At 43.1% G+C, this 14,884-nt stretch overlaps 1 protein-coding gene across 1 annotated transcript in view; it reads left to right on the forward strand.

Annotated features, from left to right (window-relative positions):
* Positions 1-3,018, forward strand: part of gnrhr3 (gonadotropin releasing hormone receptor 3) — a gene marked incomplete at both ends in the record, with an annotated part of 8,105 nt that extends 5,087 nt beyond the window's left edge. The window contains one exon of the mRNA XM_079838155.1: positions 2,654-3,018. Within this exon, the coding sequence (XP_079694281.1) occupies positions 2,654-3,018 (365 nt within the window). The remainder of the gene's footprint in view (positions 1-2,653) is intronic.
* Positions 3,019-14,884: the final 11,866 nt, after the last annotated feature.

A 14,884-nucleotide genomic window follows, 5' to 3' on the forward strand; every position in this document is an offset into this window, starting at 1 on the left:
CATCCATCTACCTGTCCATTCATCTACCCATCCATCCATCCATCCATATACCCATCCATCCATCCATATTCCCATCCATCCATCCATCCATCCATATACCCATCCAACCATCCATCCATCCATATACCCATCCATCCATCCATCCATCCATCTACCCATCCATCCATCCATCTACCCATCCATCCATCCATCCATCTACCCATCCATCCATCCATCCATCCATCCATCCCATCCATCCATCCATCCATACATCCATCCATCTACCCATCCATCCATCCATCCATCCATCTACCCATCCATCCATCCATCCATCCCATCCCATCATCCATCCATCCATCCATCTACCCATCCATCAATCCATCCATCCATCCATTCATCTACTCATCCATCCATCCATCCATCCATCAAGATGCCAATGATATAAATTTGGAATTGAAAAAATTATGATATTCAAAGTCATTATGATATAAAAAGACGAAATTTACATAAAGTCGAAATTATGACGTACTAAGTCATGAAATAAAAAGTTGCAAAAGTTGCAAAGACATACTAATAATACATACATTTATTATTATTTGTATTATTTTGTTAAGGCTCTCTGGGTGGAAGAGGTTGAGAGACGGAGTGTGTTTAGATCCGCTCTGACGGATAGAGATCTTAGTCATTAGTCTGTAAGGGTAATGTTTAAACCCACACAACCTGACAAATACTTTTAACGTAAACCTGACTCTCCATTTTCTTCCACTCCAGATAGGGGTTATAATATATATATATATTATTTTATTCACCTACGAATATTTTAATTTAATTTCTGTAAAGCACTTTGAATTGCCACTGTGTATGAAATGTGCTATACAAATAAACTTGCCTTGCCTAAGTCATAAATCTGAAATAGTTGACATTTACATAAAAATTCCAAATTTACATAAAGTCGAAATTAAGTCATAATTCTGAAATAAAGTCGAAATTTACAGTCAAAAAACCTTTTTGACTTTTGATCTGATAATTATGATTTCCCAAAAATCATGTGGTTGGACTGACTCTCACACGTGACTCAATGACACTGATGTAAAACAGACAGAAATACATCAGTAATACCCATAATGCCCCTCAGGTTTAGCGGCTCCATGAGGGGCTCAGTAAGAGCGGCTCACAGTCACATGACTACAGTAGTGGATTACTGTAATATCACAGCAGCAGCAGCAGCAGCAGCAGCGGATCAGCACAGCTTCTCTTTTCCTCCCTCTGAAGAGTGTGATTGTGAAGGGCATGATGAAGGTCAGGCATTCTGAGGGGTTTGCCTGGAGTTTCTACAGGCGCTGAGACAGGCGGAGTGTGTGTGCCAGCGCAGATCCAACCCTTGACCTCAGTGTTGCGAACGCATGATCTGACAGTCCCTCCAGAAAAACGCCATTATGCCATCGCATGATTTAATGCATAATCAGCCCGCATATTTATGCAAGGGCCGCATTTTTTCAAATACGCTGCACTTTCGCAGCATAAATTGCCTATTTCCATGCGCAAAATATGCGGGGCTAGCATGATTTCATAATCCCCGCATTTTCATTCCAAAAAAGTCATATATATTAGCAGAAAGTTGAAAAATGTTCGTTTACTTCACACAAGAACGTTTTGAAGTGGCGTAATTACCCGACGAGAAACTTCATCGAAAAGCTGCAAACCCCTGCGGAGAAACCATAGATATCGCTGAAACCATGATGAAGCAAATTCACATTCGCCAACAAAAATAACAGCAAAAGACCAAAGCAAAGCAGTTTCCCGGTGTGTTGACCAATTTCAAAACACAGCATCATGAAGCTTCAGAGTGTAATGAATCAGTGAGTCGATTCAGCAGTTTGGAGCGTTATGAATCAGTGAGTCGATTCAGGGGTTTGGAGCGTTATGAATCAGTGAGTCGATTCAGGGGTTTGGTGCGTTATGAATCAGTGAGTCGATTCAGCGGTTTGGAGCATTATGAATCAGTGAGTCGATTCAGCGGTTTGAATCGCCAAAGTCACGTATTTCAGCAGTTTTGACACGGAATCCAAATCATGAATCGACTCACTGATTCATAACGCTTCGAAGCTTCATGATGCATTGTTTTGAAATCGGTCATCTCTATATAAGTCGTTATTTAGGTTTTAGCACAGAAACTATTGTCGCCGATTCATAAAGTTATTTTAGAACCACTGTAGTGAGATGGACTTTGTAACGACGTCTTTTAAGGGTCTTGAGAGTGTAAAGTTGAGCCAATGGAGGCCTTTCAGAGCATCAGATTTACACTAAAATATCTTCATTTGTGTCTGAAGATGAACGGAGGTCTGACGGGTGTCCAACCACATGAGGCTCAGTCATTAATGACACAATTTACATTTTTGGGTGAACTAACCCTTTAACATATTCCCAGCACTTTCTGTGATGTAGTGCTTTTTTTCTCTTTTTCATCAAACCGCAGTTTTTTGTCGAGTAAAATCGCATAAATATCCCACATTTTCCATCGCATTTTTTAAGAAAACGTGCCGCATAATCAAGGATTATCACACAAAAAAAAGCTGCATTTTTCTGGAAGGACTGACCTGAGCTCTGTAACTCTATCCCGCTTTGCCTCGTTCTCCTTCCGGTCACATGTCTGATGATGTGTTTGTCTCCGCAGCGGGCGAGTCTCTCCGACGCAGCGGCACAGACATGATCCCGAAGGCCAGGATGAAGACGCTGAAGATGACCGTCATCATCGTCATGTCGTTCGTGGTCTGCTGGACGCCCTACTATCTGCTGGGCATCTGGTACTGGTTCCAGCCGGAGATGCTGAAGGTCACGCCCGAGTACATCCACCACCTGCTCTTCGTCTTCGGGAACCTGAACACCTGCTGTGACCCGGTGATCTACGGCCTGTACACGCCCTCGTTCCGCGCCGACCTCGCCCGCTGCTGCCCCTGCCGCCCACCCGCGGACTCGCCCCGCTCTCTGGACCGGCTCTCCGCCCGGCACCAGCCCGACCCGCACAAGGCCACGGAATGAAAGCGTCTGCTCTCCTCTAGTGTGCCGGATATCGGCTGAAACGCTTCGCAAACAAGAACAAATGTAGGGGCGGGGCTTGATTGTGTCTGTGGGGAATTGATGGGGGGATCTGTCTATCTATCTATCCATCTGTCCATCCTTCCATCTATCTATCTATCTATCTATCTATCTATCTATCTATCTATCTATCTATCTATCTATCTATCTATCTATCCATCTGTCCATCCTTCCATCCATCTATCTATCATCTATCCATCTGTCCATCCTTCCATCCATCTATCTATCATCTATCCATCTGTCCATCCATCTATTATCTATTATCTATCCATCTGTCCATCCTTCCATCCATCTATCTATCTATCTATCTATCTATCTATCTATCTATCTATCTATCTATCTATCTATCTATCTATCTATCTATCTATCTATCTATCTATCTATCTATCTATCTATCTATCTATCTATCATCCATCTATCATCCATCCATCCATCCATCCATCCATCCATCCATCTATCATCCATCTATCATCCATCCATCCATCCATCCATCCATCCATCCATCCATCCATCCATCCATCCATCCATCCATCCATCCATCCATCCATCCATCCATCCATCCATCCATCTATCCATCTATCTATCTATCTATCTATCTATCTATCTATCCATCCATCCATCCATCTATCATCCATCCATCCATCCATCCATCCATCCATCCATCTATCATCCATCCATCCATCCATCCATCTATCATCCATCCATCCATCCATCCATCCATCCATCCATCCATCCATCCATCCATCCATCCATCCATCTATCATCCATCCATCCATCCATCCATCCATCCATCCATCCATCTATCATCCATCTATCATCCATCCATCCATCCATCCATCCATCCATCCATCCATCCATCTATCTATCTATCTATCTATCTATCTATCTATCTATCTATCTATCTATCTATCTATCTATCTATCTATCTATCTATCTATCCATCCATCCATCCATCCATCCATCCATCCATCCATCCATCCATCTATCCATCTATCTATCCATCTATCTATCTATCTATCTATCATCCATCCATCCATCCATCCATCCATCCATCTATCTATCTATCTATCTAGCTCTCCGACCCGCCCAAGGCCACGGAATGAAAGCGTCTCCTCTCCTCTAGTGTGCCGGATATCGGCTGAAACGCTTCGCAAACAAGAACAAATGTAGGGGCGGGGCTTGATTGTGTCTGTGGGGAATTGATGGTTTGCTATTGGTGGATCTCATGTGAGTGACAGGTGGCCCTGCCCTCGTCGTCAGCATCAGAACGGGCTCTAATGAAAGGAGCTCAGAGCAGATTTGCAGGTTTAGAATAACTTCACAGATTTGCCAGCGTGGGCCGGTTATTAAAGAGTCAGCTGGACACGCTAAACGGGTCACACACACACGCTCTGTGCATGTTCAGATCCGTGTGTGTGTGTGTGTGTGCAGTGCGGCTGGAATTATTGTTTGCAGTGAAACCTTGACCCAGAATCCCCCTCTGAATCTGCGGTTTCATGTCCATGTGGACTGATGTGAAGCTCAGTCAGCCAATCAGATCTGAGGATATCCGTGCACATCAGACAGGACTGTTCACACACACACACACACATACACACACACACACTCACACACACACACACACACACACACACACACACACACATACACACACTCACACATACACACACTCACACACACACACACACACACACACACACACATACACACACACACACACACTCACACACACACACACACACACACACACACACACACACACACATACACACACTCACACATACACACACTCACACACACACACACACACACACACACACACACACACACACACACACACACATTAGGTTCATAAACATCTTTATCAGGAACACATGAGCTGAGGGTCACGACCCCAAACACACAATCATGTGATAATGCAACTAACCATAACCATAATCATGTATCATTACATCAGCAAAATAAACAGATCAACTTTTCAAATGCTACAGTATCCGTCCGTCTATCTATCTATCTGTCTGTCTATCTATCTATCTATCTATCTATCTATCTATCTATCTATCTATCTATCTATCTATCTATCTGTCTGTCTGTCTGTCTGTCTGTCTGTCTGTCTGTCTGTCTGTCTGTCTGTCTGTCTGTCTGTCTGTCTGTCTGTCTGTCTGTCTGTCTGTATGTCCGTCTGCCCATCTATCCGTCTGTCTATCTATCTATCTATCTATCTATCTATCTATCTATCTATCTATCTATCTATCTATCTATCTATCTATCTATCTATCTATCTATCTATCTATCTATCTGTCTGTCTGTCTGTCTGTCTGTCTGTCTGTCTGTCTGTCTGTCTGTCTGTCTGTCTGTCTGTCTGTCTGTCTGTCTGTCTGTCTGTCTGTCTGTCTGTCTATCTATCTATCTATCTATCTGTCTGTATGTCCGTCTGCCCATCTATCCGTCTGTCTATCTATCTATCTATCTGTCTGTCTGTCTGTCTGTCTGTCTGTCTGTCTGTCTGTCTGTCTGTCTGTCTGTCTGTCTGTCTGTCTGTCTGTCTGTCTGTCTGTCTGTCTGTCTGTCTGTCTGTCTGTCTGTCTGTCTGTCTGTCTGTCTGTCTGTCTGTCTGTCTGTCTGTCTGTCTGTCTATCTATCTATCTATCTATCTATCTGTCTGTCTGTCTGTCTGTCTGTCTGTCTGTCTGTCTGTATGTCCGTCTGCCCATCTATCCGTCTGTCTATCTATCTATCTATCTATCTATCTATCTATCTATCTATCTATCTATCTATCTATCTATCTATCTATCTATCTATCTATCTATCTATCTATCTATCTATCTATCTATCTATCTATCAATCTATCTATCTATCTATCTATCTATCTATCTATCTATCTATCTATCTGTCTGTCTGTCTGTCTGTCTGTCTGTCTGTCTGTCTGTCTGTCTGTCTGTCTGTCTGTCTGTCTGTCTGTCTGTCTGTCTGTCTGTCTGTCTGTCTGTCTGTCTATCTATCTATCTATCTATCTGTCTGTATGTCCGTCTGCCCATCTATCCGTCTGTCTATCTATCTATCTGTCTGTCTGTCTGTCTATCTATCTATCTATCTATCTATCTATCTATCTATCTATCTATCTATCTATCTATCTATCTATCTATCTGTCTGTCTGTCTGTCTGTCTGTCTGTCTGTCTGTCTGTCTGTCTGTCTGTCTGTCTGTCTGTCTGTCTGTCTGTCTGTCTGTCTGTCTGTCTGTCTGTCTGTCTGTCTGTCTGTCTGTCTATCTATCTATCTATCTATCTATCTATCTGTCTGTATGTCCGTCTACCCATCTATCTGTCTGTCCGTCTGTCCATCTATCTATCTATCTATCTATCTATCTATCTATCTATCTATCTATCTATCTATCTATCTATCTATCTATCTATCTATCTATCTATCTATCTATCTATCTATCTATCTGTCTATCTGTCTATCTATCTATCTATCTGTCTGTCTGTCTGTCTGTCTATCTATCTGTCTGTATGTCCGTCTGCCCATCTATCCGTCTGTCTATCTATCTATCTATCTATCTATCTATCTATCTATCTATCTATCTATCTATCTGTCTGTCTGTCTGTCTGTCTGTCTGTCTGTCTGTCTGTCTGTCTGTCTGTCTGTCTGTCTGTCTGTCTGTCTGTCTGTCTGTCTGTCTGTCTGTCTGTCTGTCTGTCTGTCTGTCTGTCTGTCTGTCTGTCTGTCTGTCTATCTGTCTGTCTGTCTGTCTGTCCATCTATCTATCTATCTATCTATCTATCTGTCTATCTGTCTATCTGTCTATCTATCTATCTATCTATCTATCTATCTATCTATCTATCTATCTATCTATCTATCTATCTGTCTGTCTGTCTGTCTGTCTGTCTGTCTGTCTATCTATCTATCTATCTATCTATCTATCTGTCTGTCTGTCTGTCTGTCTGTCTGTCTGTCTGTCTGTCTGTCTATCTATCTGTCTGTATGTCCGTCTACCCATCTATCTGTCTGTCCGTCTGTCCATCTATCTATCTATCTATCTATCTATCTATCTATCTATCTGTCTATCTGTCTATCTATCTATCTATCTATCTATCTATCTATCTATCTATCTATCTATCTATCTATCTATCTATCTATCTATCTATCTATCTGTCTGTCTGTCTGTCTGTCTATCTATCTGTCTGTATGTCCGTCTGCCCATCTATCCGTCTGTCTATCTATCTATCTATCTATCTATCTATCTATCTATCTATCTATCTGTCTGTCTGTCTGTCTGTCTGTCTGTCTGTCTGTCTGTCTGTCTGTCTGTCTGTCTGTCTGTCTGTCTGTCTGTCTGTCTGTCTGTCTGTCTGTCTGTCTGTCTGTCTGTCTGTCTGTCTGTCTGTCTGTCTATCTATCTATCTATCTATCTATCTATCTATCTATCTATCTATCTGTCTGTCTGTCTGTCTGTCTGTCTATCTGTCTGTCTGTCTGTCTGTCTGTCTGTCTGTCTATCTATCTGTCTGTCTGTCTGTCCATCTATCTATCTATCTATCTATCTATCTGTCTATCTGTCTATCTGTCTATCTATCTATCTATCTATCTATCTATCTATCTATCTATCTATCTATCTATCTATCTGTCTGTCTGTCTGTCTGTCTGTCTGTCTGTCTATCTATCTATCTATCTATCTATCTATCTATCTATCTGTCTGTCTGTCTGTCTGTCTGTCTGTCTGTCTGTCTGTCTGTCTATCTATCTGTCTGTATGTCCGTCTACCCATCTATCTGTCTGTCCGTCTGTCCATCTATCTATCTATCTATCTATCTATCTATCTATCTATCTGTCTATCTGTCTATCTGTCTATCTATCTATCTATCTATCTATCTATCTATCTATCTATCTATCTATCTATCTATCTATCTATCTATCTATCTATCTATCTGTCTGTCTGTCTGTCTGTCTGTCTGTCTGTCTGTCTGTCTGTCTGTCTATCTATCTATCTATCTATCTATCTATCTATCTATCTATCTATCCATCCAGCACAGGTTTAGTCCAGAGAGAGACCCGTGAGATCCGCTGCTCCTCTCTTCTCTTCACACTGATGGAGGGAGGGCAGGAAGGAGAGTCGTGTTTAATGATTGACTAAGAGCTTTCTGAGATCCCGAGAGTGAAGCTCTTCAGGTCATCAGTGCATCAGAGCCGTGTGTCACACTGAGGCACTCTGGGTAAAACTCAGCATGAACTCTATTGACTATCGTCTCATTTTTCCTGTTTTACAACTAAAGAATTGAACCACACACTAATTCAGTTTCAAAGCTGTTCAAAGAGACACTGATATTCTACAGCAGCTGAGTTATGCGATTAATAAACCAACATCTTCCTGTGATCTTCCCTGAACCTCCAGAGCGGAGAGCGAATGCTGCAAAGCCTCCTGGGAACTTTACTCATGTTCGGTCAAGGTCAACATCATCGAGGTGGAGTCACTGTAGATTTTGCAAACAGATCTTTTTTTCGAACATTGATTTATAAGTATTTTGGTATCTATTTAGCATTAAAAGTTGTTTTAATATTGACCAATTTCATGTGTTTTTGCACTTTCAAATATTTATTCATACTCACATGCTGCCATCTTTGCCATCTAATGTCATGTGACGGATCACTTCTGGTGCATTTCATACTTTTAAAAGCTTCCAGAAAATCAGTGAAACATCTGTGATGTGAGGAAATGTTTCCTGTTGAAATATAAAGCTATTTTAAGTGTGCTGAGTGTAAAGCACATCTATTTAAAGATCTGAATTATGCATGAGGTCTGTCAGCGCGCTCTGCGGTCAGAGACAAGGTCATGTGATACAGGACGACCCGTTTCCATGGCAACACCAGCAGGACACTGGACTCATCCCCAGGTAGGACTTCACTGGTCCTTTACACACACATGCTGCACTTTCTGTCTAACACGTGCAGGTCAGATTTCATGCCCAGATCCAAATAATGAAATCACAGGTTATATTTAACAAAGAAATATTAAGATGCATTGCATTGCAACATTATATTCATGACATTTAAGCTCAAATCCTCGAATTACCCCTGACCTTCTCGGTCTCATTATGCTGGATTTAACACCAGCTTCTGACACTATCTCATCACATAGTTGTCTCTCGTCTGTAAGCTCTAGGCATTATGGGTAGTGGTTTGCATTCTACCTCACTGATAGATAACACTTCATTTATTTCTATAACTCACTCTCGAGGTGTCCCTCAAGGCTCCGTGCTTGGACCTCTTCTTATTCAATATTTATTTGTTAACCTTTTGGTCATCCTTAAGCTGATGACGTGCAAATGTAAATACACAATATTGCCAAAAGTATTGTGCCGCCCCTCCACATCAGGAGCTCAGAGAACTCAAGTGTGGTAACGTGATCGGTGGCCATTCGGGACATTTCCTCACTACTAAATATTCCACGCTCAACTGTTAGTGGGATTATGACAAAGTGGAAGCGATTGGGAACAACAGCAACTCAGCCACGAAGTGAAATCACAGAGCGGGGTCAGCGCATGCTGAGAGTCACAGAGCGGGGTCAGCGCATGCTGAGGGTCACAGAGCGGGGTCAGCTCATGCTGAGGGTCACAGAGCGGGGTCAGCTCATGCTGAGAGTCACAGAGCGGGGTCAGCTCATGCTGAGAGTCACAGAGCGGGGTCAGCTCATGCTGAGGGTCACAGAGCGGGGTCAGCTCATGCTGAGGGTCACAGAGCGGGGTCAGCTCATGCTGAGAGTCACAGAGCGGGGTCAGCGCATGCTGAGGGTCACAGAGCGGGGTCAGCTCATGCTGAGGGTCACAGAGCGGGGTCAGCGCATGCTGAGAGTCACAGAGCGGGGTCAGCGCATGCTGAGGGTCACAGAGCGGGGTCAGCTCATGCTGAGGGTCACAGAGCGGGGTCAGCGCATGCTGAGGGTCACAGAGCGGGGTCAGCGCATGCTGAGGGTCACAGAGCGGGGTCAGCTCATGCTGAGGGTCACAGAGCGGGGTCAGCTCATGCTGAGGGTCACAGAGCGGGGTCAGCACATGCTGAGGGTCACAGAGCGGGGTCAGCGCATGTTGAGGGTCACAGAGCGGGGTCAGCTCATGCTGAGGGTCACAGAGCGGGGTCAGCGCATGTTGAGGGTCACAGAGCGGGGTCAGTGCACGCTGAGGGTCACAGAGCGGGGTCAGCTCATGCTGAGGGTCACAGATCGGGGTCAGCGCATGCTGAGGGTCACAGAAGTCGCCAACTTTCTGCAGAGTCAAGAGCTCCAGACCTCCAAACTTCTGTGGCGTTCAGATGAGCTCAAGAACAGTGTGTAGAGCTTCATGGAATGGGTTTCCATGGCCGAGCAGCTCGTCCAAGCCGCACATCACCAAAGCGTGGGATGCAGTGGGGTAAAGCGCGCCGCCACTGGACTCTAGAGCAGTGGAGACATGTTCTCTGAGTGACCAATCACGCTTCTCTGTCTGACAATCCCATGGACGAGTCTGGGTTTGGTGGTTGCCAGGAGAACGGGACTAGCCTGACTGCATTGTGCCAAGTGTAAAGTTTGGTGGAGGGGGGATTATGGGGTGGGGTTGTTTTTCAGGGGTTAGTTCCAGTGAAAGGAACTCTTAATGCTTCACCAAGACATTTTGGACAATTTCATGCTCCCAACTTTGTGGGACCAGTTTGGGGACGGCCCCTTCCTGTCCCAGCATGACTGCTCCAGTGCACAAAGCGTCGCTCCATAAAGACATGGATGAGGAGTTTGGTGTGGAGGAACTGGAGTCCTGACCTCAACCCGATAGAACACCTTTGGGATGAATTAGAGCGGAGACTGAGAGCCAGGCCTTCTCGTCCAACATCACTAATGAAGAATCCCCATAAACACACTCCTAAACCTTGAGGAAAGCCTTCCCAGAAGAGCTGGAGCTGTTAGAGCGACTCCATATTAAACCCTATGGATTGAGAATGGGAAGCTCGTGTGTGTGAAGGCAGGTGGCACAACACTTTTGGCAATATAGTGTATCTGCTTGCTCCGCTTTAGCTCTTCCCCTTGACTCATTACATTTAGATTCAATAATGTAGCAGACGCTTTTATCCAAAGCAATTTACAGCAAACGATTCCCATTCGCCGAAGGCAATAAACACGAGATATGCCAGTAATACAAAATTTAAAGGTGAACTATGTAGGATTTTTGCAGTAAAATATCCAGAAACCACTAGGCCAGTGTTATATATTTTGTTCAGTTGAGTACTTAGAATATCCCAAATGTTTCCAACTATTTGTAAATCGTGAGAAATTGCTATTTTAACCGAGGAACCGTGACGTGTGAGCTATGCGTGTGAGGGAGTCGCCTGTCGATTGCGTCATATCTGCGTTATCCTCGGTTTCCGGTTTTATTCAGTGAAACACTTTACTCTCACTGCAGAGTGAACAAGCGTCATAGCAGCCGCCGAGCGAACGTCATAACTTCCTTTTCAACACACTCAGATATATCTAATACGATAAACAGAGCTGCGTTACCTCACACTCAGCACTGGAGAAGAGGAAGTGCCGCCGGCAACCGTGTCATAATAAAAGTCCCGTCGGCGACTATGCCATAATAACAGTCCCGCTCTTCAATCGCTCCTGCGGCCTTGCTCAGCTCCACAACACTCGTCCTGCTCTGCTTCACTACAGTAATGTTAATAATCGCATCCATGAACATGATTTCTGCCCGAGTCCTATCCTGACTGTTTTCCACCGGCTGTGAGCTGAAGACCACATGTCCCGAGATTCTGCGCTCAAACGTGGCGTCATCAAACTACGCCTTTGTTTTGAACAGGCGACCTCTAGTGGACGGAAAAGTTACATAGTGTAGCTTTAAGTCATCGTTCAAAATAGTAAATCTAGAACAGGCAGTCTGAGATCCGTGCAGCTACTGCTGGATCATCTGGTTGAGATGAAAAGTAGATCCGTGTGTCATCATTATGCCGAAGAGATCTGCAGTGAGTGAAGCTCCTCAGAAACACGAATCTGCAGAACAGTGCTAAACTGTGCATCATAAATAAATGATGATTATCAATTTTAAATTAAAAGACAGTACATCTGATAAGCTGATGTGACACCAGGCTGTCGGAAACACTGGAGCTTCTGTTGATCCGGTCAGAGCAAATGCCTGCAGAAACATCTTCGCCCTCCATCAGCAGATGCAGTTTCTAGATTTAATGTGGAGTGAATCTGAACTCTACAGGCCCATTCACACACTGAAAGAGAAACAGGACTGACTCTGGATCAGGTTACAGAAACAATGATCTCATGTTTTTACCAAATGTGCTAAACAAATTCTAACCTGTTCAGCTCTGATTCATCCAGTCATCAGTAGAAGTCAAGGTTTAGCTGGTTAGTGGTCTGGTTCACTTCTGCTGTAGCTTTGGTAAGTTTTCGTCACTCTCAGCTCCTATTATTAGTGGAGCAGCTCAGGGTTCTAGACTGGGGCCGCTTCTTTTTTAACTTATATATGCTTCTGCTGTAGCTTTGGTAAGTTTTCTTCACTCTCAGCTCCTATTATTAGTGGAGCACCTCAGGGTTCTAGACTGGGGCCGCTTCTTTTTTAACTTATATATGCTTCTGCTGTAGCTTTGGTAAGTTTTCCTCACTCTCAGCTCCTATTATTAGTGGAGCACCTCAGGGTTCTAGACTGGGGCCGCTTCTTTTTTAACTTATATATGCTTCTGCTGTAGCTTTGGTAAGTTTTCTTCACTCTCAGCTCCTATTATTAGTGGAGCACCTCAGGGTTCTAGACTGGGGCCGCTTCTTTTTTAACTTATATATGCTTCTGCTGTAGCTTTGGTAAGTTTTCTTCACTCTCAGCTCCTATTATTAGTGGAGCACCTCAGGGTTCTAGACTGGGGCCGCTTCTTTTTTAACTTATATATGCTTCTGCTGTAGCTTTAGTAAGTTTTCCTCACTCTCAGCTCCTATTATTAGTGGAGCACCTCAGGGTTCTAGACTGGGACCGCTTCTTTTTTAACTTATATATGCTTCTGCTGTAGCTTTGGCATGTTTTCGTCATTCTCAGCTCCTATTATTAGTGGAGCAGCTCAGGGTTCTAGACTGGGACCGCTTTTTTTAACTTATATATGCTTCTGCTGTAGCTTTGGTAAGTTTTCTTCACTCTCAGTTCCTATTATTTGTGGAGCACCTCAGGGTTCTAGACTGGAGCCGCTTCTTTTTTAACTTATAAATGCTTCTGCTATAGCTTTGGTAAGTTTTTGTCACTCTCAGTTCCTATTATTAGTGGAGCAGCTCAGGGTTCTAGACTGGGACCGCTTCTTTTTTAACTTATATATGCTTCTGCTGTAGCTTTGGCATGTTTTCGTCATTCTCAGCTCCTATTATTAGTGGAGCAGCTCAGGGTTCTAGACTGGGACCGCTTTTTTTAACTTATATATGCTTCTGCTGTAGCTTTGGTAAGTTTTCTTCACTCTCAGTTCCTATTATTTGTGGAGCACCTCAGGGTTCTAGACTGGAGCCGCTTCTTTTTTAACTTATAAATGCTTCTGCTATAGCTTTGGTAAGTTTTTGTCACTCTCAGTTCCTATTATTAGTGGAGCAGCTCAGGGTTCTAGACTGGGACCGCTTCTTTTTTAACTTATATATGCTTCTGCTGTAGCTTTGATAAGTTTTCGTCACTTTCAGCTCCTATTATTAGTGGAGCACCTCAGGGTTCTAGACTGGAGCCGCTTCTTTTTTAACTTATATATGCTTCTGCTGTAGCTTTGGTAAGTTTTCCTCACTCTCAGCTCCTATTATTAGTGGGGCACCTCAGGGTTCTAGACTGGGACCGCTTCTTTTTTAACTTATATATGCTTCTGCTATAACTTTAGTAAGTTTTCTTCACTCTCAGCTCCTATTATTAGTGGAGCAGCTCAGGGTTCTAGACTGGGACCGCTTCTTTTGTAGCTTATATATGCTTCTGCTTGGGAGTATTATTAGGAAGCATCTTGTTTCTCTAAAATTTTATGCTGCATTTATACTCTATAAAGACAAAACTGAAATAATTATCTTGGGTCCCTTGAAATTAAGGGGTGTATAAGAGGTAATCATTTGTCTCAAGTAAAAAAGAGGACTTAAATTCTGTTACGAATAGTTTTATCAATTTTGAATGATTTCTAAACTCAAAACATTTATGCATTATCAGGATTTCACAACTAGACTATTGTAATTCCCTTTATTGTGGTCTTCCTCATTCATCTCTTTCACACAGTGGCTTTAAAATGCCTGGAAGCAAGAGGAAGATTTTTTGCATAGTTTCATACAGAAAGTTTAATTTGGTGAGTTTAGGATAAAACATTGTGGTATATTTTACTTCTGGTTAATTTGTCTATTAGAAATAGAAGGTGCATTGTGGGATAAAACATTACTCAGTAGTATTCATACTCAAATAATATTATCGCATGCGATTCCGAACAGAAATAATGATACATGTAACACATAACGTTCTACGCAACGCTGTTTTATTTGGCAAAGAGGTTCATTACAACCGACTGAAGAAAGAAAAACAGATGTCAGCTGAGAAACTCACGACTGTGATCTGACGGGTTTCCCGCAGTCGCCCCGTGAGTTTCAGCGGCTGAATGTCGGCACCAGAGTCAACAGGTTAAAGCTACAGGAGCGTTTGGTTCTGACAAACAGCCGAAAGAAAAGAACAATCCAAAAGGTTAAAGCATCACTTCTCTCATTGGTACAAGCATTTCAAATCTGCATCTACTCGACTAGACAATTTATCCTAAAAACGATAGACATGTTGAGCAATCAGTCACATATAAACATCC

Source organism: Gobio gobio (assembly GCF_949357685.1).
Source record: "Gobio gobio genome assembly, chromosome: 15".
Classification (NCBI taxonomy): Eukaryota; Metazoa; Chordata; class Actinopteri; order Cypriniformes; family Gobionidae; genus Gobio; species Gobio gobio.